This window comes from Bombus fervidus, chromosome 9 (assembly GCF_041682495.2).
Source record: "Bombus fervidus isolate BK054 chromosome 9, iyBomFerv1, whole genome shotgun sequence".
Lineage (NCBI taxonomy): Eukaryota > Metazoa > Arthropoda > Insecta > Hymenoptera > Apidae > Bombus > Bombus fervidus.
The window spans coordinates 7,721,967-7,735,406 of record NC_091525.1 but is presented as its reverse complement, the minus strand read 5'-3'; the positions used below and the strand labels follow the sequence as shown (position 1 = coordinate 7,735,406).

Sequence of the window (13,440 nt, the reverse complement as noted above, 5' to 3'; positions counted from 1 at the left end):
ATATAATTAATTTCTATATACTAAATAATTTCATATGACTGCAAAAAATTGACATTGTAAAAGTGAAATTTAGCACTTAATAGAAAATGCTTCACTGGAAGAATAAAGTGTACAAATACGTTTTGTAGCCGCTATAGCTATTCATAAATAATATTTTATTCACATTAAAATCAATTGAGGTCTTAACCTGCGCAAGCAATAGGATGCATTCAAAGGCGTAAAGCAAGAGGCGAATATCATGCGTTTTTTAAAACGGATGAATGAATTAATATTCTGTTAATTACGAACACTCGCTAAATTTTTCTGTCCAATATTTATATAGCCATTTGTTTAAAATCTTCTATAAAAGTTCTATAAAATGACGCAATATCAGTTGGAAATTCCAGGTATGCGATATGAAGTTGACGTAATAAACAAACATTTTGTTCGTTTTCGTTTCTTTTTATTTAAGATACAGTAAGAATTAGTGGGAATGATCGCAAGATAACACCCAGTACTTGGTAAATAAAGGTTTATTCGATATTCTTTTGCCTATATCGATATTACTTATTTTGGACAAAGTTACAACTAGAGGCACTAGTCAAGCTTAAATTCTAGCCGACTACGAGTTCATATTATCATCGGTATACTAAGCTATGTTCCCCCAAGTATGATTCGGAGAAGAATCGAAAATCGTATCAATGATTGACTAGATAGGACTAGTAAATTAATTAACAACTATTATACTCACTCCGAGTTTTGATCACTGACCACTAAGTGGTGTCTTTTTTTTCTTTTTTTCTTTTTCTCTCTATAGGTACCGATCGGTATGTGGTTGTGTGTGTGTATATGCGTGTGTGATGTAATATAATAATATATTATTATATATATATAGGTATATATGTAAAGTGTATACGTGATGCAATTCGCAAAGATACGAGAAAAATACGGAAAAGTCAAGAGAAACCGATGCGCACCCTTTTAGTCTCTACTTAATAAAAACACTACTCTATGAATGTAAACTAGTTCGTCATAAAACTTGCTACTGATTTTCATGTGATATAAAAGAACGATAAACATGTGGACTTCACGTTCGTCACCTGTATCACACATCTCCGGCGATCTATTTCTCTTATGACTCTTCGCCATTTATAATACTACGAATTTTGTGTACACCTGCGTTTCCTCTCTCTTCTTCTCTTTGTATTTTTTCTTTTCTTTTTCTTGGTATGCCACGTAAAACAATTCCGTAATACGGAGAACAACATAGCCGACCCAGATCAAGTGATTATCTGTATAAGTTAGTTTGGTTATTATGCACAAAAGGTTCAATACACACTTGTAAATATGTAAATTGAATGTGTGTTCGTAAAGATTGAATCCACGTGTATAATATATGTATTATGCAAATGGCAAGAAGCAAGCAGAAAAAGGCGGCTATAATAGAATTCGTTTGTTTGAAACTTTAAGCGCGAAGAAGAATTAATCGTTGATAACACTGGAGAAGTTCAACTCAAAGAATTACTTTATATTAAATAAATGTTCATGAAAAATTTAGAAAACATAGCAAACATCGGTTAAATTAGCTTATCGTTGGCATTATTGCATTTGGTTTCCAGTTCTTATTGGCACAAACACGTACACATTTTTTTAATTGTTGCATAAAAAAGAAAAGAAAATCGCAACAGGAAAAAAAAAGAAAGTACATAACAAACAATACTTGTTAACAATCAAATTGATAACAGTCAAACTAACAACATCCGATGTTGTATTATACACAACTATAGTCCTTTTGACGTAATGGCTGCTTCTAATACTAGTATGTAATACTTAAAATGAGATTAATTTGTACATTTGTTGAGTTTCTCACGCAAAACTGGACCGACACCGGGCAGTGTGTCATTACGGCAGAATAGCAGTAAGTGTATAATACTGGCACAGTGAGGCAATGACCTTAGGATTCTCTAAAACTGTTAATAATATAATGTATATTTCTTCATTCACCTACTGACTCATATAATTCATCCATACTTTCATGCCGATTATTCTTACTCACACATTTCCTCTTCCATTTGTTCCCTATGAAAACCAATAATAACAACATCGAACTGTCGAGGGCCGATTCTTTGTCGACGAGTATCATAAAATATTAACGTAACGTAACTTAGTTTGATAATTAAAAAAACATAATTATTTGTAACTCGAACAAATTGAATACGCCGACAAGGAATCGATTCCTATCATATTTCGTTAAAACTTTGCAACAGAGTACTTAATTTTCATGAACATCCTATATTCGGTAGTCACAGCCTTTAGGGATGTAACTTGATGCATGTTATATCACTGTTATTCCTAAAGCCTAGTAAATACTGCAGGCACGAATAAAATCCCGAGATATTTGTCAATTTGGATTTTTCCTTCCCCCTATACGATTGTTTTAAAGTAACTACCTGTTAGTTGTTACTTGTTCCATTTTAAAATAGAATAAGTATAAGAATTTCCAATCATTAAACTAATTTTTAGATATGTGTCAAAACGTGGAAATTTATCGAGTTGTGAATACCTACGCAACTTTTCACTTTTTTCAACCTGATTTGTGTTGCGAAACGAAATTTTTTTTACTCATCTAACAGTCTATAAAAATTGTCGAAATTGACATCATACTAACGATTAAGATTAAGATTCGAAGTATCGAAAGTTATGATAACCCTATATCTAAACTGAGCAACTATCGAATCGTAAAACCTTCGACGGCTCGAAGACTAGATAAGCCACTAAGGGCTTGTGTTTCTTCACATTCTGAACACGATTCTGTATACGATCAAGTCGTACAGCCCAAAGTCTCAGACATGCGTGAGAACCTATGATTTATGCTTTACTGATGCCACATTCTGCCATATCATAACACGCTGAACGAGCGGTCTAGTTTGCAGTAGGAACTACATAGTTTGATAACCGAAACACTGTATCATCTGCTGAGATCTTATTACCCTGATTTAGTCAGATATCGACTTCAAACATATCTTGTTCGATCGGTTTTTTAACCCAACTCCCAAGATGTGCCTTTACGAAAGCTTCCTTCAATTGATGCTTGGCAAGCTGTTCGCAGGGGAAAATTAAACGAAATAATGATGAACACAGCTTTTGTACCGATGTCTAATGAGATTATTTCGACTTACCGAGTAATTTTGTACGGATGATTTCGCATCCAAGTAGTGGCGGCACTGATTTTTATCAGCGTCGTCTATAGTATCAAGTTTACCTAGTAAATTGTAGAATCTTCTGAAAAGCCCCTGCTTGGATATTCTAGAGGGTTTACCTGATTCATCTTTTCCAGTGGTACAGTTTATTACCTCAGCTTCTGGTTGACCTATAAGATACGACAAATTACAATGAAGTATTTAAATCATCCTCCTTTCCTTTACGTACCAATTGTCCAATTAACGCTGTAATTAGGTGCTTTTCCAGGTTGTCTAACTTCGGAAGATGTGATAAGACTCATTAGCGGTTTACTGAGTCTATAGGGTGGTGGTAGTCCTTGAATTGTGTTTTCGATACGTCCGCAGACCGCTCTGTACATATGGCTTGGGTTCAATAGACTGCCAAGAACGATGCTGTGGAAGTAAATTGGCTCGATGAAGTGGCTTAGAAGTGCACCTTGCACACCAAGTACGTTCCACCGAGCTATTTTGTCCGAACACGACATCGTCAGCAGTCTTTGGCCCTATAAGTTGAAATAAATGTTTGTACTAAAGTCTGCACGGAAATGAAGAGTATTTACTTGATCGTATTCGACATAGAATACATCATACCATAAGTACACCATCCCATGTTTGAATACCTTCGCAGCTCTTTACAGGTATGGTACCTTCTCCAGATTCTATTTTGGTTCGCAACTGACCTCTTGCTCTTCGATTTGGATGTTTGTCGACAGACTCATTTTCCTCGTGAGGTGAAAAAATTCTGGCATCTCCACAAGGAGCGGTGTTTATGTATAAATGAAATTGAATTCCTTGTCTTAGTTTGAAACCCTTTTTTGCCGGTTCTAAGATAGATTCCGCACCACGATCCTCTGTATGAAGCTCCAATTGTTTATACAAATATTCGCACAAACATCTCCTTGCAACTACTTCTGCATGGCAATCATTCAAAGCACCACCACTAACACTAAGGTGCTCCCCCGAAACACATTTGGTACCTTTTATGTAAAAAGAAAAAAGAAAATAATATAATCTCTTTGTACACATTTTCAGTTTTTATACAAGAAATTATATAAAAAAGCTATTTCTCACCAGTTGTTACGCATATCAATTCTGCATCCGATCCTTTAGTTTGAACAATGCCGGCTAAAACTTTACGACGAGCATGTTGCGGCTTCGATTGAATTAATTCGCTAAATTTTTGGTTTACCATCTTGCCAATTTTATCAGCCAACATTTGAGGTAATGTCATTTGATCTTGCCAATGTCCGCTACTGGGAAAGTTTGGCAATACACGAACCGGAAGAGGTATACAGAACGAAGAACTATGAACGTTCCTTAATTTAGCTAGCGCTGCTTTACTAGCTGCAGCTTTCGCTAACTTTTTACTTGGTCCAGTTCCCTCAAATGTTTCTCCATCAACTGTGATCGATATCGTAAATTTTGCGTAACTTTCTCCATTGTCAGATACACAATTATACACTACTCCAGGATATAATTCATTAATAAGCGCTACAGGCCCTTTCTCTAAAAATTTATTTGTGCTCTTTGGTTCTTGGGTCAATGTTTTGAAAGCATTTACTAGATGATTATCACGTTCCGTAACATCGCTTGTAAAATCTGGTTCAAGAGGAATAGAAGGTTGACAAGTGTTAATTGCTTGATGAACTTCTGGTGTATTTCTAAACTGAATGATGTTTCTGAGAGCCAGTTCAGCAGCAGCATGTTTTGCCATTTTCTTGGTACGTCCTTTGCCCTCGTAAGTTTGTCCATCTATTTGTACTGCTATCGTAAATATTGGAGCATGTGTAGGACCAGTTTGGTCAACTACCTTGTACACGGCACCAGTTTTCAATTCATTCAGGGCACACACCGCATTTTTGGGTTGTGGATTCTTGTGACGCTTCTTTGGATTGGTTGTACCTGACAAAAATAATAGAAACAGATTAATTTACTTGGTGTATTCTAGTTGGTTTTCCTTTGCTCAAAAGAACTTGAACCTGAAAGACTTATAAGATGATCCATGTTCTGCTTGTTTCTATCAAATCATCTTTAATATGCACATGCGTAACAACTAAGTGCTGCTCAATAGCGTGATATAAGATCGTGCAACCAGCCACTGACCTTCAGGTTCTGATTCGGCAGGTCTCTTCAAGATTGATCTTGAGATATTTGGCTGCTCCATCTGTGAAGAGGACAACAAGCCAGTGCTATGGATTTGGAACAGGTATCTATTCCAAAAATGATCCTAATTAAATGAAACTCACCCCTGTCAAGTGAGTCTCCTGTAATCCTTCCGCAGGAGATACAGCACTGCTAGCACCGACTGTGGATACATTGCAGTCTAGAGATCGGAAATGAAAAGAATACGAATATGAAAATTGTGTACGCGATAGATGAATAAAAGATCGATGTTTGAATTTCATACTTGTTTCGTTAGTGTCTTTGTCATTATGCAACACCGTTAATCCGTTCGACATTTCTTGTCCAACAAATGCGTTGGAAAATGCACTGGAAAAGAATCTTGTCTTGAAGCACTGTACGTTACATTGATTTTAATTATACTCGTGTCACGATATGTCCGCAGCGCCACTGCTGTTTTTTTGCTAGTCTCGACATAACCTAATTCATCGCGCGTATTTGCATCGCAAATTTTTTAAGAAAATAATACACGGAAACAAGAAAAAGAAAGCGGGCAATCGTGGATGCGGATTTTAATCAGTCCGATATAACAACACACCTCTTGTTCAAAGTAGCGCAGCTTGTTTATTGCGCAGAGCAGTACGCACACGACAAAGAAAACTCGCGCGCAGAGTCGATTCAAAAGCGAGTTGACGGGACTCTTCTGCTAGAATCAGCGTAATGATACGCGGAAAGTTTAAGGTGTAACGTACACAGATACATGAATGTATACATAAGATGTATATGATGTATATGACATCCTGTTTCTATGTTCCGAGCATAACTAAAAATAGCGTTGCACGATTATCAGGGAAACTTAGAAAATCTGTTTCTTTTTTCTTTTCACATTTTTATAACCCACATACACAACAATTACGCGTGCAAAGAATAATACGTGTGTAGAATTTTTGCCATTCAGAACATGTATCATCTTAATTGTGCTACTATAACCAATTTATTGATATCTTCGAATAATAATGAACATTACGAATGCGATAAAATGGTAAATCTGAGATACTCACGTATTTTTATCAAAAGGTAGTTTTGCCGTACGAAAACTTTAACCGACCTTGAAAGCATTTTTTCCTGCTCCTACAAATAAAACCACAGCTATTAGACACAAATTAGCATACGTGCGACATGCAAAACCACATAAAAAGATGTTCACCGTTGTTTTCGTGCGATCTCGTGTTCCGCACAAACTGCTTTTCGTCCTCAATGGTAATTTTTTTCCCGTTTTCTTGCCCATCACGTAATTATTCTCAGTTTTCTACAATTTCAAAGCTTCTTCAGTGGAGTAGAAGTGGCGAATCGTAATTCTCTTTATACTTTAAACTTCGTGATCTCTCACGACGGTTTAAATACGTGCGAAAGCAAACTTCACCGCTAGGGAATCCCTGTATCAGATATTACCGATGACTAATATCTGGATCTGGAAAAATACGTGAGTTAAAGAAGCAACAATCTCGTACTTTTCAACTTATACGCTCGTGTTTTTTGTTTTAACGATAATGGTTCACGATCTGTATTAGAGTTTTTCCATTCCGAGCCCTATTAATTCGAAGAGAAAGATATAGCTGACGCAATAAGTTTGCACAACGGTTGCTGTAATTCGATTATTCTATAAGAACGATTGGTTCATATCCCGAAGTTCGAATGACCAACTTTCTCTTTTTAACTCTTGGATAGTCTACTGGAAATAGGATAGTTGACGAAAGCCATTCGAACACCATTAAAAACATTTTATGTATGCTGAGGTGATGTTAGATGTAAGGTGCCCAAGAAATACTCTCGATGTTCAACAAAATCAACAGTCAACAACCAACAATCAACTGACAACAAACCTGGCTTTTCGATTATGTTTGCTTCGCTGTTACACTTGACCCTTCGCACTTCGCTGTTACACTTGACCCTTTGCACTTCGCTGTTCAAAACCGAATGAATCTTTGGACAGATTCTTTTCTTTTGTTGCCTTTCGATATTCCCACTATGCACGTGTTCGTTAGACGTCTGTGACCGTTGCCGCGTACGCATTCTTCCGAATATTCGGCGGAAGGACCGTAGGGATATCGATGGCACATTAAACATGTCGGCCTTACGCTTTGATGACATTATGTTTGTGTCGCGAAGTCGTCGAGTGCCGCCACAATGTTATATAAAATTTTAGAATTTCATTAGCATTAAAACGAAATACAACTATCGTGATTATACTGACAAAATTTGAAAGGAATCTGACGATTTACAGGGTGGTCTAAAAATCAGTCCTCACTGGTCAACCCACAATCAAAAGCTAATCGTCTTCCAGTCGATTATAAATTGCAATATTACGAATTTCTAAAAAAGGTTTTGCTTCGATGGCAAGCCAAGGACACATTGATCTTTTTAAATGGCACTATGTATTTTTGTTTGCATAGCACTCTATGTGAGTTACATATATGTCATATGTTGTTATATGTTCTTAGTTTCCGAGGTATTTGTAAATGACTGTCAGTAACACTACAACATTGTAGGATACATTATTCTATCTGTTATTGTGTGTCCGTGACAGCGTATGCGTTAGTATGATGGGTTGCCGGCTGTCTCACGGTGGCTGGATAAAATAGCACCTAACCCGGAGATAATTTTTATCTTTTGTTTATGGTTTATATAGAATTTGGGTTAGGCGTGAGGTTGTAACATGCAAAGGAAAACTTTGCTTGAAATGTTGACTTCTGCATTATATTAGAAGAATCATCGAAATTCAAGATGACGGCAGCTTTCTAAATAATTAGTAACATTTCTTCTAATTTAGATGTTGGACAAAATACAACTTTATATAGAGACGAAGAGAACAAGAGTTAACTATTCATGCAATAGTAAGCGTAAATACGCTATAGTAGACTAATTGTAAGTTTCAATATGTAATCGTGTCGTATTCGAGTTTCTCTCCGACACTTGCTCGGTACTGTTCAGTACGTGACGTGTCCACTTAAGATAAATTGTCGCAAGGTTAAATATTGCTGCTATCTTTCAACAGGCAGAGCATAATATTTATGGAACTTCTGGCGGAACAAGATCAATCGTCAAGACATTGACGATGATTCGCCAGTTTCCGAAGTGAGGGAAAAGGTAAGAAATTCTTAACGAAAGGAACCAGAAACGGGATGCTCCAGGGAATAGAATATTCCCGGTAGTTTGGAATATCTAGGTTGATCGAAAACGTATCTCAACGCCGGTCGCCAGGAAAAAGTTCGTGAGCTTTTTGTTCCCGAGACGAATTGATCGGCGTCGCGACAGACAGAATACCGAAATATTCATAGGATTGGAGGTTTCCTTGGAAAAAAACTTGCTGTCGTTCAATTCTTCTTTCACCGACTTTCTGGCAAAAAGAAGAAAAGGAAAGGGAAATCCTCGGATTCTTCTTGATGTTAGAATCTTTCTAGTATGACACGCGCTACTTCCGATACTTAGCGTATCCCGATTGACCCATAATATGTTAGTTTCCGACAACTTATGATTAATGCATTGCTCGAACGTTTCCTTAGTTGAATTATCGTGGCTCGATTTGCTATGTCTGATCGATTATGTCGACGATGGACGGACAAGTAAATTTGACAAGTTGACATCTGTTTTAGTATGCAGCACTAGTAAGACTCATTGATACGTTTGCCATTGATTATCGAATTGCTTTGAATTCGATTTAGTGATTAATTGCCCGACATAATTTTGATCTACGTAAATCTTGACGTTTATACGAATGGTCGAGTAACAACTGGCCGTTGGGCTGATAAGGTTCCAGTTGAGGCGTTGGTGTTCGAAGTGGTTTTAAATCGCTCCTTGCGAATCAAGAGCATTAGAAGAAACATGTTAAGAAATTGTCATTTCTTTCTCCTTCTATCGACGATCCTAATTTTGTTGGTAAGCGATTGTACTTTAAGAAAGGAAGATTCAACGATAAAAATTTTGTCAAAAATTTCAGTCAATTGTTTCTGTTCCTTTTTAGCACTTTGGTAAGGCAGATATTAGGAAGGACTGTCGCAGAGAATCGAAGGTTTCATGGGGTATGCTATACAGCATCTGTAATTATGAAGCCAAAGGCTTCGGTAATGAAGTATTACTATCTTTCTTTGAACGTTTCAGCCGCATTAAGACGGATGAAAGCCGGAGACTTGGAACAGGAAGATCAAAACTTAAAGTGCTACCTCAAGTGCTTCATGATGAGACACGGTATCTTAGATAAGAACGCGGAGGTAGATGTGCAAAGAGCGCTTCGACATCTACCACGAAGCATGCAAGACTCGTCCAAGAAATTGTTTAACAAGTGTAAATCTATCCGTGAGTATTTCACGCGTTTTCGTCGTCGATGTAAATTGTGCTATGTAGATGGATATTAAGTTTTTAGGATTGTTAGGTTAACAGCGTTGCACTAAACATGACTCACATACACGATCGCTGAAAATTCTTAAGTTTTATTCAAAATAGGAGACGTTCTAGGATCTATCTGCGAAAGTGTAATTTGTTCTACCGGGTCATGATCATTCGTGCGCAATTATTATGACTCTAACATTGAACTACCTACTTTCAGAGAGTGACGATCCTTGCGACAAGGCTTACAACATGATCAAATGTTACGTAGAACATCACCCAGAGGTAAATACATTTTCACTTGTTCAGAATTTCTTCGTTTAACAGAGACGAATTCATCCCTATTCGCGTTACAGATTTTGCAGAGCGTCCCTTTCCTCTAGAGCTCTCGTCAGGAGAGCCGCAGGGAGACACTCGAGTATTAAAGAAAAGAAGACGATATTACTCCGCTTTCGTGTAATCATTGTGCGATGAGAGACAAAAGAAAGAAATGGTGCTGTATGCATGGTTCAACGTTAAATAAAATTGGAGATGTAGCACGGGATAAATGGTGGGAAGAAAACAATAGCCTTAATTCCTCAACGTACGATTTCTCTCAATCTAATCGGTTAAAGATGCACTACCTTTCTCAGCGTAATTGTTTTTTGACTATATACAAATGATATATATATATACTTTTGTAATTTATCGCTACATCTTACATTTTTAATGCTCGAATGCTAATGTTAGGGTGTGACCTTGAATTGCCTGTACCAACTTAGCTGTGGTGGAAACGTTATTTATTTTTGCTATATACGTGCATGACCGTAAAGGGGTTAATCACGTACGCGAATTCAACTCCTTCAATTCTTCAAAACTTTCAAAACTTCGAGAAAGTTTCGTCCCTTAACGTATTCACCGGCTTAGCGGATGAGATTTTACAGGAACGCGGAAGGAAAATCATTCAGCGAACGATCGCAACTTCCGACAATGTAGCATATTCACCGAGATATTGGCATCTGGCGGAAATTAACTTCCTTCAACAATGCTATTTTTCTTATCTTTGCCTTTGTAATTCTACAACCTCGTTCACGCGTCGATCTCTGTTACAGGTCGGTATTAACCTTTTTGTAAGCAACCAAAATGTTGCGGTTATTTAACAATCTCAAAACAGCAGTTGATTAGGTAATAATTATGTCTAAGATAATACTACTTGCAGCTTTGCTTGATATTGGTTCTCTAAGCCAAAACTCGACTCTGTATCGTTAGTGTACTTCGTTTACATCAGTTATGACGTTAACATCATAATTAACATTTCACACATACAGGATGTTAAAAAAAGGAAGGGTTCGATACTTAAAGGGCTTATATACTATTATAGGATAAGGGATATATACTATTATAGGATTATTTATTCAAAAATATTAGAAATTAGGATTTCCAATGATTTCTACCCTATACGATAAATTTATCGATAGATGGATCTATTTACAGTGAATTAAACAAGAAACGATGGTTATTTAAAGTGAACCAAATACAGTAATGTGATATAACTAAGATAACTAAATTGATAATTCATTAAATTGATAACTCGACTAATCTGAACGAGTTTCGATAGAGCAAGCCATTCAACAAGCAGATGAAAAATACCATCGAAACTCGTTTCTCCCTAAGAGAAAATTATCGTTAATAAAGGATTTTCGATAATGTAGTCGACGGACGAAAGAAACACGGCTAGTTTGTTCGGGCCAGCAACGTGAATGTACCTCTAACCGACTTCTGAAAACGTGGCTTAGGTCGCGTCTATATTCACCGTGGTGGAAGTAGGTCACACAGTTCTGCCCCATCAGGGTATTAAAACAATCCCTAAGCTGTGCGCGCGGCCGGAAAAGGGCGCGGGGGCCAAGGGGTGGCGTGGAACGGTGGGCGTCAGCCACGGGAAGGGGTAAATAACACACCGAGGGAGGCGGACAACACGCGTAGGAGAAAGAGCAAGGGTGACTCTAGTAGGGAAAAAAGAAGATAGTGCTGCTGAACGGGGGTTATAAGTGGCAAAAGTACTGCGAAAAGCGAAGAGGCTAAACAACCCCGAGGCAAACGACGGAAGATAATGATGCACCAGTCGACGCGTCCTTCTGTTTCTTCTCTTCTATTGGGCTTTTCAACGGGACGATTTGAATGTTCCTTTCCGGAGGATGCTGCGTATTTGTACAGTTACAGGACACACCCCTTAATAGTTCTCGGAATCATTTTTCCTTTATTGTGGGGTCGTGATTTTTAACTCTTCGTCGAGTCGAGGTCTCAAACTTTGACAAAACAATTTATTTTTCGGCAATTAATGGAGGAAAATAGAAGAGCGGTCGCTATAAAAGGTAGAAATATCGATTTTGTCGTAAGTGCTTAAATTAATCCTACTATGGATTTTGAATCTTTATGCTCCAATCTCATTTTCTTTTACGGATTAAGCGTCAATGCAAAATCTCGTTTGTAAATTTTTATCGATATTTATTTTATAGTATTTTAATTATCGAAATATTTCTTTCGTCGCTATTTGTTCCATTTCAATTCTACGATTTTATCAAATTTAAAGAAATTGAAGTATTTGTAACGTTGCGAACTATTTTATGCGTGTGCTTGGTCTTTAATGGATTAAGAGTTTAAGTACCAAACTTTGAAAATAGTATAATAAATACGATAAATTCTATTTACAACGACTATAAAAAAGGAGAAGCGTTCAAGGGAATGCTAATCATCCGTTTCATGAACGACGATATAACTTTCCCAGTCAATGTTGATAAACGTCGGAAAAATAAGCGAATTTTCCAACGTGAGCTGTTTATTGTCCCTCGCGCGTCATATTGAGAAAATTGCGAGTTTTGCGTGGGTAGAATGTAAAATACTGCGGAAAAATCAAGCTGGAGCCTGTAGGGGTTGCGCCCGGAATGTAAGATTGCAGATAGGTTTACAGCTTCAGATACATTGAGTCTGCTTTACAAAATACCGTTATTAAAGCGGCGGTACGAGAAAGACAGTTAGGTGGCGAGCTAACCCTGTGATCTAAGGGATCTAGCCGCTAATCCTCGTTGGCCGGATTAATCCGAGCTCACCGAATTTTCCGGCTCGACGGTGCACGGTCGTCGAGAAAAGGAGCGTTCGGCCATTTCCCTTCATACCCGCCGTTCCGTTATCCTTTTATCCAGATGTCTGTGGCATAAACCCGAAAAAAATTTTGTTCGACTCTGCTCGAAAATTCGAGCAACCGGAGAGAGAAACGTATATTTGGTGGAAGTGATACAGTAAGATTTTAAAATAAAATGTGAAATACTGAAAAACCCTCATCAGTTACGTTTCTTAAATTTTGTATCATATGATAGTACTATTGTATGATTTAAAAATATCTGATACTTCAAAAGTGAAACGTAGAACCCCATAAAAAAGCCTTTCGTTAGAAAGTAAGTGTATGTAACAATACTTCGTGTAGTCATTGTAGTTGCAGCTAGAACTATTATTCCCTATGCGCACATTTGCAATATGCATCAATTTTTTTGAAACCAATGTCTATAATCGTCGGCAGTGAAGTTCAACCGACGAGTCATAAAATCAGAACTTTTAAAATATAAGTTGGAAATTCTGCAAAGGAAGAACGGTTGCTTCTTGTAAGCCCTAATTACATCTGAGAACTAATTACTCGTTGCATTGAATTAAAGATTGTAATCTTTAACAATCGACTAATTGTATCAACCTTGTCACGTCGCTC

The 13,440-nt window shown here is 37.3% G+C and overlaps 2 protein-coding genes across 13 annotated transcripts in view; one reads left to right on the top strand and one right to left on the bottom strand.

Annotated features, from left to right (window-relative positions):
- Positions 1 to 6,882, bottom strand: part of Adar (adenosine deaminase acting on RNA) — a 115,469-nt gene extending 108,587 nt beyond the window's left edge. For 2 of the 10 annotated variants that reach the window (XR_011800648.1, XM_072010296.1), the window contains exons 1-8: positions 6,529 to 6,881; positions 6,383 to 6,452; positions 5,447 to 5,523; positions 5,304 to 5,364; positions 4,272 to 5,102; positions 3,792 to 4,177; positions 3,409 to 3,703; positions 3,159 to 3,349 (exon numbers count right to left, since the gene is read on the bottom strand). Coding sequence is in view for 8 of the 10 variants with exons in the window: in XM_072010296.1 (XP_071866397.1) it covers positions 3,159 to 3,349; positions 3,409 to 3,703; positions 3,792 to 4,177; positions 4,272 to 5,102; positions 5,304 to 5,364; positions 5,447 to 5,523; positions 6,383 to 6,452; positions 6,529 to 6,609 (1,992 nt within the window). In the remaining 2 variants the exon portion in view is untranslated. Of the gene's footprint in view, positions 1 to 494; positions 3,079 to 3,158; positions 3,350 to 3,408; positions 3,704 to 3,791; positions 4,178 to 4,271; positions 5,103 to 5,179; positions 5,365 to 5,446; positions 5,524 to 5,607; positions 6,323 to 6,382; positions 6,453 to 6,528 lie in introns of those variants that run through there. The other 8 variants (XM_072010298.1, XM_072010297.1, XR_011800649.1 and 5 more) reach the window with 8 other exon arrangements.
- Obp9 (odorant binding protein 9) lies at positions 5,330 to 10,290 on the top strand. 3 transcript variants are annotated; one of them, XM_072010319.1, is made up of 7 exons: positions 7,807 to 8,246; positions 8,377 to 8,468; positions 8,975 to 9,257; positions 9,343 to 9,400; positions 9,480 to 9,674; positions 9,925 to 9,989; positions 10,061 to 10,290. In XM_072010319.1, the coding sequence occupies exons 3-7, from the start codon at positions 9,204 to 9,206 to the stop codon at positions 10,085 to 10,087; spliced, it is 399 nt and encodes a 132-aa protein (XP_071866420.1). In that variant the 5' UTR covers positions 7,807 to 8,246; positions 8,377 to 8,468; positions 8,975 to 9,203; the 3' UTR covers positions 10,088 to 10,290. The 3 variants fall into 3 exon arrangements, with proteins under 3 accessions (XP_071866422.1, XP_071866420.1, XP_071866421.1); XM_072010320.1 differs by having other exon boundaries at positions 7,807 to 8,468; positions 9,132 to 9,257; XM_072010321.1 differs by lacking the exons at positions 7,807 to 8,246; positions 8,377 to 8,468; positions 8,975 to 9,257; positions 9,343 to 9,400 and adding an exon at positions 5,330 to 5,406.
- Positions 10,291 to 13,440: the final 3,150 nt, after the last annotated feature.

Bases quoted from the DNA above. Each gene is read 5' to 3' on its own strand.
- Obp9 (XM_072010319.1), top strand. From the start codon at position 9,204: ATGTTAAGAAATTGTCATTTCTTTCTCCTTCTATCGACGATCCTAATT. The intron at 9,258-9,342 runs GTAAGCGATTGT...GTTCCTTTTTAG, and splicing joins CGACGATCCTAATTTTGTTG to CACTTTGGTAAGGCAGATAT. The intron at 9,401-9,479 runs GTATGCTATACA...TGAACGTTTCAG, and splicing joins AGAATCGAAGGTTTCATGGG to CCGCATTAAGACGGATGAAA.